The sequence below is a fragment of the Cyanistes caeruleus genome, chromosome 8 (genome assembly GCF_971803275.1).
Source record: "Cyanistes caeruleus chromosome 8, bCyaCae1.hap1.1, whole genome shotgun sequence".
NCBI classification, from domain to species: Eukaryota; Metazoa; Chordata; class Aves; order Passeriformes; family Paridae; genus Cyanistes; species Cyanistes caeruleus.
In genome coordinates, this window is record NC_141708.1 from 15,655,869 (window position 1) to 15,665,479 (window position 9,611).

Consider the following 9,611-nt stretch of genomic DNA (forward strand, 5'->3'; position numbering starts at 1 on the left):
CAACATAGTATTTACACCAGGCGTATTGTGTCTAAAGTGTAATCTTCCTCCAGCCTTAAGTGCTTCACAGACATTAACCAGTAGCTCACCAGAAGCCACTCCACCTTCATTTAGGGCAGCCAATAAAAAAATTGCAACTCTCCCTTTAAATAGAATGAAGCAGCAAAATGAAATTTCAGGGCTGATTATAAGATGTCCTCTTTGAATAGGACTGGAAAGTGCATATATTTTACTTCAACAGTCTCCTACAGTAATGGGGGTGCAGGTGCATTTGTTTAATTTATTTTTTTTTTTTACTGTGTTTCTAAAACTAAGTGACAATCTGAATGCTATTCTTACCAAACTGGTAAGTTAAAAATTTTTGAGAGATCATACTTCTTTGAGAAAACAACTACCTAAAGAGCAAGCGCATATGAATGATTTAACTGTATTTCAAAGCACAAAATTTTGACTTGTCTGACACCAAAACAGCTAAGCTAGGAAAAGTCCAGGATTCACTTCACCTAGTATAACTGCAAGCTCTGCTTTTCTTCAACCTAAAATGGATTTCACACCATGACAGGTTTCATTCTGCATTAAAATTGCAAATCTTCCATTTGGCCCAGTTTCAGCTGCAATTGATCTGCTTTGTCGTCATAGATTTAAAAAAAAAACAGTGAAGGGCACTGCAGCTTTAAATATTTCAGAGCTATGTAGCTAGTAAATAGACTCCATTGCAATATGGCTCTGAAGGTCGTGTCCTATTGTCTCTTTTCTCTGCAAATATTCTGAACAGCATAAAATGGTTTATTTCATACAATACCTCCCTGCCATTTCAAAATCATGTCAATTGTATTAGGCATTTCCTTACTGGAAAGGACAGATACGCCACTCTTTCCATACACACCCACGCTGCTTCGAGATGTATTCAAAACGTCCACTGTGAATATAACAGCAGGGTGTACGTATTAGATGTACACAGCTTTTCATATGGGTGCCTTATGCGAATAGACTCCCTGTTAAATCCCACCACAACATAAGGACAATTAGTTATTGCAATGGTGATAAAATAATCAGCTGAATTTCAGGTCAAGAAGCATCTTTGGTTAAAATTAACAGCCCAGCTAGAAAACTGAAGCCAGCAATTTCAACATCTCAGCTTTCTCACATATGGGAGAATATGAAAAAAAATTCTAACACAGCACCAAGGGAATGTAGTCTGCTGAACCTGTTTTTCATGAAGGCTACTACCTTTCAGATGCTAAAGAAAGAACAAAAAACAACAATAAAAAACCTCCATGCGCCACATTTAACAATAAGTTACAAGAAAAGTAAGATTTTAAACCTTAAGCTAGAATTGGAAATCTTTGTGTATACACTCTCTAGGTTCAACCCCACTTCTTTCATGTAAGGTGACTATTAGATGAAAATATGAGTTATGGAGAGGCCACTCAGACAGAACAGTAACATGAAACACAGCCCTACAAAAAATACAAATCTGTGATAGCTGTCATCATGCAGAAGGTGTGTGTAGTCATTTACCTGAAAAGGCAACAGATTGTTGCCATTGTCCGTCCTGAACGCGTTGTCTTCCATCCAGGATTTGGGGGTTAAGGGTGCAGCCCGTGGGAACTTCGGAGGGGCAATGACATTGCTGGAGAAGGGTTTTTTAAGGGGTGAAATGGGATTGAGGGGGGAGGGCACGCCGACTCCCACTCCCACGCCAACCCCCACTCCAACTGCCCTTCGAGGGTCCCTACCAGCCTGCAGCCCACCCCAAGGGTTGGAAGGTGTACTCCAAGCTGCGTTTTGATGGTTATTCCAGCTGGAGGAGGAAGAAGAAGAAGCAGAGGAGGAAGACGGTTTGCTGGTCATGATGGGCTGATGGCTGTAAGCAGCATTTCTCTGGGCGAAAGGTGCCTGATTAGGACTCACAGGTGACCTCCGCTGCTGCTGCTGCTGCTGAGCTTGCTGCTGCTGCTGCTGATGTTGGTGGTGTTGAGTCTGAGCTAGGCCAATCTGAGGTGAGAAAGTGCCACCAAATACAGGGTTGACGTGGTGTGGAAAATTCTGGAAAAGCATTGTCCCGTTGACTGGAGTAATCCCTTGGAAAAAACTATCATCCACCGTGTTTGTGGTCCCTGTAGACCAGGTGCTGCCAAACGAGGGAGACAAGGAGGTGCCGGCTGCAGGTTCTTGTTGAGGCTGGTGAAAGCTCAAGCCAGGCAAAATGGGAGACTCCATCTGCATCTTCTCCTTGCTATTTTGGGAAGGAGCTGATGTGCCGATACTAGTCACTGAACTGTTGTCTTCTGGTTTGGGTGTCTCCGACGAGATGGGTGTAGAGGGGGCTTCTGCTGAGTTTGGATCTTGCTGCTGCTGCTGCTGCCGCTGCTGCTGGGGCTGGGCTTTGCTTTTGTCCATCAGTAAATCATCCTGCATGGTTTGCGCAGCTGAAACAGTAGGGGAAAAAAACCACAAAGACAGATTATTAACATTGTCATTCATACCACAAGCCAATCTGTTTTAATCATTTGCCAGCCAAAAATCTCGTCCTATGTACTATGTACTATGCTACAGCATATTGCAAGGCAAACCCGTAATCTTCCCCCTCCCCCATTTAGGAATATGTAACCTTTGATCGTGCTAGATTGCCTTTAAAATATTTTTTAAGATGCTTCACCCTTTTTGATGCCTTGTTTCCCTTCAATCTAAATGAGAGATGTGCTTATAGGGCAGAGATATACAGCAATTTCGCCACGTCTCTTTTCTCTTACACCGGAACTCAGAGCTCTCACCCTGCAATGAGAAACTGATTCTGGTTCCTGTTTTTCCAAGCACCCTCCTCCTCCACCTCCTCCCCCTGGTTATTTGCATACGTCAATAAATACTGCTGCGTCCTTCAGCAAGGTTAAAAAGACACCAGTCTTCGCTCTTCTCCACCCCCTTTTCTATTAGGGGACCTTTAAAGGAGCCGGGTACCGATTTTCCTTAATTAACAAGCAAGCTTGCAGTGACTGAGGTTTATCGGAGCGAGAGCGCCCAGGGACGCTGGCGCTGATACGGGAGCGGCTCCTCGCTGCACAATCGCTTCCTGCCCGCTCCTGCCCCAGCCCGCGCCGGCTCCGGGCAGCGGAGGCGATGGCACAGCCGGGAAGGGGGGCCGCGGGGCGGAGACACTTCGTGTACAAAGCCACCGATGGGTGTTAGATTTGCCTTCCGTGACCTTACGATCTCTCCGCGTAAAATGCTATTTTACATCAAAGCAGTCCTTTACTTGAAGGTATAGCTGTCTACTCGCTCTATTTATATACATACCCGCTCTATTTATACACATACATATGAAATCATCGGTGATTTGTCCATTAGAAAAACATAAGGTCAAAATTAGCAGACCTGGGAGGTATTATTAGACTCTGATCTTTCTAATGCTTTCAAATGAAATATAAAACCAGGGAAAATCGAAATATTTACAATATAGACATGCTGCATGTTAAAAATCATCTTTATATGTACAAGACAAAGACTAGTGATGCAAATTATTTGCTAAATGAATACATACGTTTAAACTTTAGAAAGGAAATATATGTGGAATGGGTGAGGCTTATATCTGCTAGAAAGGGTGCTCTATAGGACAGATCATATAATTTTATTATTATTTTGAGACCCAATAGTACTAATACAATACAGACGTCAATGAACAGCGATTGTATGAAATCACAACAGGAACCTCCATATTTTGCAGGGCTTTAGTCAATTGAGGAGATCATTCCAAACCTCTAAAGTATTTTAAATGAGCCCCAAATCACTTACTTTATTTGAGTAACTATGTAAAAGATGGTCATTGCTGAATACCTAACTGCATTGCTACTGAGTTAATCACATGTCATTTACATGCCTAAGACTGCGTTTTTTAGGATTGTTTTTGTAATGCAACAATGTAACGCCAAATCAATTAACTGTTTAAAAAAGGTGGCAAAGTGTGAAACCGTCGACACTGTCCTTTCTGACATCACATAGTCCAGGTGTATCTTACATTTTTTATTCTTTCCTTTAAATATCTTCTGAGGCACATTTAACACATTTTAGTTAAAATGAATGTCAGGAGAGGTTTCTGGTACCTAGTAAGTTACTGCTTATGCTCCCCCTGATTTACCAGTGCAATATGTAAAGCAAGCAGCAAGGCTTCCTGAGCAGACTATGCTGTGAAACAACATTAAGCTCCTAAGGACAGGGTAAACCATTGCATCTGTTCCAGGCAGCGCTGCTGCTGCTGCTGGGAGTGCAGAAAACCTTGCAAGGCATTTTAAAGCAATACTGCAGTAAACCACAATATACCAAGCTCTGTATGTGTAACTTTCCATTAGCTTCACTTCTACCCACATCACTATTACTCCTAAGGCTACATAAAACTACTGATGATTCCACATCCTAGGGAGAAAAGGATTATGTGTATCCCTCTCCCCTGGGTCTGAGCTATCAGTATAAAAATACACTTAGAGAGAAAAACACAGCAGCTGAAATGTTAAAATTCTGTCGTCAATAAAGTTATATTTAAATTAGTTAGTCATTAGGTTATCTATAGTGGCTAGTACAGCAGTTGCTTCAAATCTGTACCTTGACTTAGCTAGCTGGTTATGAACTTTATCCTAAGGACTGTGGTTCATATTCCCTTCCATATTGCTTCTTAAAAGCAAAAATCACTGCACAGTTCAACCCTCCTGTCAAGGTCAAGACCTTACTTTAATGAATGAAGCCAGTCCAAATGAAAAAATACTGGTTAATAAATGACTTTGAAAGACAGGCCAGTCAATGTCTAATGTTGGACTAGTATGCAGTACTCTTGATTATTTGCTGGTGTAAGTATTTCTACAAATTTACATTCCAGTACAGGAAATCTATATCCCCATAGCAATACCAGCTCCATTTGCATGCAGAAACCCACGCAGCCAACACAGAAATGTTTAAGGAACAGTTACCTTTGAATTTTCTGTATTTAAAGATCAACAAAACGACAGTGTATTTATTTTCTTCTTTCAGGTTTGGTATATGACAAACAGTCGACCAGTCTGGCAAGAGCACTTTGACAACTGGAAGCTTTCAGCGCATGCTCTCCCAAGGAATCATGGGGTTTGAAGTCTTATCTACAGAGCATTCCACTGCTGCTTCCCGAAAGGAAGAGAGCTCGAAAGGAAAAACAAAAATATGTGCACACTCCCTCTTCCTAGGGAAAACTGCTGCAATCTGAATCATCAGCTCTGAGAAAATATCTGACAGACCGAGCTGAAAGTGACTAACTAAATATGAGCTTTTAAAGTCTGATTTAGAAGCCCAGATCAAATAGCCACCTATTCAGAACAACTGCTAGACAAAGAAATAATTCCAGTATTTCCAAATTTACCTTACAAACTCCTAGCATAAAAAATAAATTATAAGCTCATACCAGCTATAAAATTTACAGCTATTACAAAGGAAATCGTGTCATGTTGCTTAGCTGAAGAATATATTAAATAATAATGTGTCATAATATAATTTCTAAATATATTCTGAAACATAAATAGGTCAAGTATAAAAATTTAAAAACAAATCAAAATCAGTACACAGGTGAAAAGCTGTACTATTTGAACAATTTCCAATTTTCAAGTTACAGCTTTTTCATTACTGAGTTGTTACTACACTGAAAAGTCTACCAAAAAAATAATCTGCTCAGAAGAAAATCAAGGTGTGAATGTTACTATTCAACATTCCATCTATTCTGTACATGGTGGTGCCACACTTCACCTTCCTGCCTTTCACTACCAACCATCTACATATCCCAGCCTCTACATCAATACACAGCTTGACAGGAGTTCTTCTCATAAGATATTAATATTGTGATCATTAATGTAGGTCAGGAAAAATTTTCAGAACTTCATTCACTGGCACTTGGTGTTCTGTTTTTCACTAGTCCATGAATTATTCTGCATATTTATACTGGGTAATTCATAATACTACTTATTCAGACCAAATAGTAATGCTCATAAGGAAATACAGAGTTGAAATCAGAAGTGAGAAAATACCTAAAAGTGCAGGCTGATTTTCCAAGGATGAAATATGCACAGCTTTGTGCATGAAAGAGAAATAACTAAAGCTGAGAAAGATAAATTAGGGCAGTTGAAAGCGAGTTGTTCTAACACTTATGTCTCTGCTTTCTGCACCCTGTTTATGTTGGACTGCATGGTCTGCCTGCCCTACATCAACACTGTAATTAAAAGTTTCTCAACACTTGCTCTAACCTGTTTGTGCTACTCTGAATCATTAAAGGCAGCAAAACTGCTTTCTTACTGCAAGTGAAAATACTTAGCTTTATGAACCATCCCACCTCTCATAGGGCTGGCTCTTGGTATTCTATGCCCCTCCTTTATGTCCTCATTTACTTGTGGGTTATTGCTTTTCAGATGTTTTGAGGATTCACATGCAAGGGACTACACTGTTTCTGTCAGTTCTTCCCACGAGACAGTTTCACTTGATAGATCAATCATTAGGATAAGGAAAAGTACTCCAGAACCAAAGAAAATCAAGATGTAAAGACAGTTTTTGATCAACTAGCCACTAGAAGAAAACAATTTTTTTGTTTGTTTGTTTCTAGCAACCAACTCCCTCATAACTGGAAGTTAAAAGATAGTAATGACTGCTGAATCAGACCACAAGAGCTGAATTCAATCTGGTATATGAATTACTTGACCTGGGCCAGTTCCAAAGAAACAAATGTAAGAAAGGCCCAAATAAGCCAAGTGAATTCAATTAGCATTGTATAAAGTGTATTTTTATTTTAAGCAATTCATTATGATGCAATTTAAGCCTCTTTAAGCCTCCTGTGACTAACAAACCATGCTAGTCTTTTTGACAGAAAGTGACTATTCCAACTGGCTTGAAGGTTAAAATGAAGTGTTATGGTACTGAAAAAATGCCAAGTTTTATTGTAGAAACACATTTTTCAACTTAGGTTAGTTTCACTTTAGATTAATTGAGGGCTACTAATATTTAAAAAAATTGAACCAAGTAGATGAAACATGCCTAACTGATCTTGTAATTTAATTTTACATATTGCTATCATAGCAGTTAACATTTTGCCAAAATAGAATACTCCTATATTGCCAGGTTACTTAGCTTTTTTGTAAACAGTGAATAATTTCCATACTTTTAATACTGCCAGGTCAGAAGAACCATGTTAAGGTACAGGTCTTTATACCTACAGGACAAATACAAGAATACTTGTCCTTTTTTCTTCTTTTTCAGGCCTCACTGAAATAGTTACACATACATATACATTTAATCTACCTCCATGTCATTCTTTCAGTAATTGCTTGTCAACTTATTTATTAAGCTTAAATCTGTATAAATTTGTCATCAAACCATTTAGTATTTTTAAAAGTTGATATTTTGCAGTAAATCCAATAGCCAATTTGAGGGCTCAGTTTTAAGCCCTAAAGAACTTATATTTTGGTGATTTTCACAAAGTTCTATACTTGCCTTAAAATGTGCAGTTTTACTGAATTTGCCTAAAATGGCTGCTACCTCCAGTCAGTGTCTGGGAGCTGAGCTCTGGCAAAGCTCCAGGAAGAGCAGCCACTCTCCCTCACTCTGCTCTGGTCAAACAAAGCCTGTTCCCAGGAGAGTCCTCTCGGCTCAAATGTAGCCATACACAGCCAGGTGCAGGTAAGAGCTGACAGAGTGAGGCAGAGTGAAAAGCAGAGAAACGGAAGGAAGAAACAAAGAAGGATCTATTAAGGCATGATATAGGAAGCAATAGTTTAAAAATGAAAAAAAATTAAAAATAAAAAATGCAAGAGGCAATCTGAAATTTACAGTGGAAATTACCAATGCAAAGAAGGAAGCATAAAGAACAAAATGTGGAAAGAAAATTAAGAGAAAATGGGGATGAGGGAGAGTGAAGGAGGAGATTGTGGGGGAGAATAAAGCAAGCATTTGAATAGAGCAGCTGCATATCCAGTCTTGCTAAGGAGAACAGAGAAGGGTAAAATGACAACTCTTGCTCTGTCTGGGAGTAAGGAAGTGCTTTTTTACTATTTTAAAACCAGTTGGTTATATAAGTATTTTAGGATCACACTTTGATTCTGGAAAGAGTAGACAAAGAACATATAGCCCAAGCTGGCCAACAGTTTCCACAAATTGGTTTTGGGATTTCAGAATCTTCAAGCTATTTATGGGATGTTAAGGGGTCTGCCATAATAGAATGTGTTGGGCTGTAAGGGTCCTTTAAAGCTCCTCTAGTCCAACCTCCCTGCAATGAGTAGGGATGTCTTCAACCAGATCAGGTTGCTTAACCTGACCTTAAATGTTTCCAGGGATGAGGAATCCGGCCTCTCTCTGGACAACCTGTGCCAGTGCTTTACCACCCTCATCGTAAAAGATTTCTTCCTTATGTTCAATGTAAATCTACCGTATTTAGTTTAAAACCACTAAAGCTTGTCCAATTTTACTTTCACTTTTATCCTATTAAGATTTTATTTTTCACATTTGGAAAAAACAATAGAATTTATAAGGAAAAAGAAAATATGTCCAAGCCTACTGAGTGCTCATTATTTGACCTGATATTCAAGTTTTGTCCAGCCCAGTCTTGTAATATGTTCCCGTGCCAGTGGTAAAGCAAAGCAGCCACCCTTGTCACAGACAATTCCTTAGCCTCAAATGGTAGCCAAGTGATCCTGGGTTCTGGTTCCATTTCTTCAGGTAAATATTCTTCACAGCTATTATTAGCCACTATGACCTTTATCATAAATGGCAGGCAACCAGCATATCCTTTCAACTTCAAAGCAAACATACAGAAACTGCACAAACCACACACTCCTAGAGATAAAACCAGCTTCCCTATTTCCATTTGTAACACTTGACAATAAATATAAAAAAAAAACTAAGCTAGGCTAGCCTAGCTACTCAATGTTTTGGCCAATAGACAATGAGCTTATTCCAGACCAAGAATAGGAACCAGAAACTCTTGATATCCAATATTGCTCTTACACGCCGCGGACAGCTGTAATTGGGACAGTGTGTATTAGGATCTCTTCCAGGAGGAGGTCATGGCCATGTGGTTTACTCAGGCCACTGTAAAGTCAACACTCCTCCACAGTGTTAGCAACACTGAATTTTATGGTCCCAAGAATAAGTACAAAATAAATTTTCTGGAACAGGATGCCAATGCCTTCCTCCTACCTGTTTCTATACCTGCTGTGAGGAACATTTACATCTCTGTAAATACTTCAGTGTTCCTCTTTATGATATTTGTAGCAATTAGAAAATAAACAACACCCTTACTATTATGCACATAACACTACTTACAAGTCCAAGTCCAGGTGTTTTACACAGAGTTTGACAACACTTTCCTCTCTCCAGAGACTCTCAAAACCAGACTGATTTGTCCCTAGCTAAGGCAGCACAATCAAAGAATCCAGTATATTCCCTAAACTTGCCCTCCTATTCCACCTGATGTCTGCTGTCACGAACATGCAAAAGCTTGATCTCAGCCAAGAACAGCTGTAGGTTGATGCAGCTGCAAAGTTGCACCCCGGGCTTGGCCCTGAAAATTATAACCTTGAACAGCAACTGCAGCGTAATTTACACAAGGTATAGAG

General features: G+C 39.6%; 1 protein-coding gene and 1 long non-coding RNA gene across 43 annotated transcripts in view; one reads left to right on the plus strand and one right to left on the minus strand.

The window, feature by feature from the left end:
* The window catches only part of CPEB3 (cytoplasmic polyadenylation element binding protein 3), a 77,235-nt gene that overhangs the window by 66,441 nt on the left and 1,183 nt on the right, over nt 1-9,611 (minus strand). For 26 of the 42 annotated variants that reach the window (XM_086899566.1, XM_086899550.1, XM_086899548.1 and 23 more), the window contains exon 2: nt 1,522-2,432. In XM_086899566.1, the coding sequence (XP_086755692.1) occupies nt 1,522-2,432 (911 nt within the window). Of the gene's footprint in view, nt 1-1,521; nt 2,433-2,662; nt 3,107-4,958; nt 5,057-9,611 lie in introns of those variants that run through there. The other 16 variants (XM_086899557.1, XM_023929668.2, XM_023929662.2 and 13 more) reach the window with 8 other exon arrangements.
* On the plus strand, nt 3,074-6,315 carry LOC147651892 (uncharacterized). The gene is made up of 2 exons (XR_015289760.1): nt 3,074-3,262; nt 5,020-6,315. It is a non-coding gene; the product is annotated as an uncharacterized LOC147651892 (long non-coding RNA).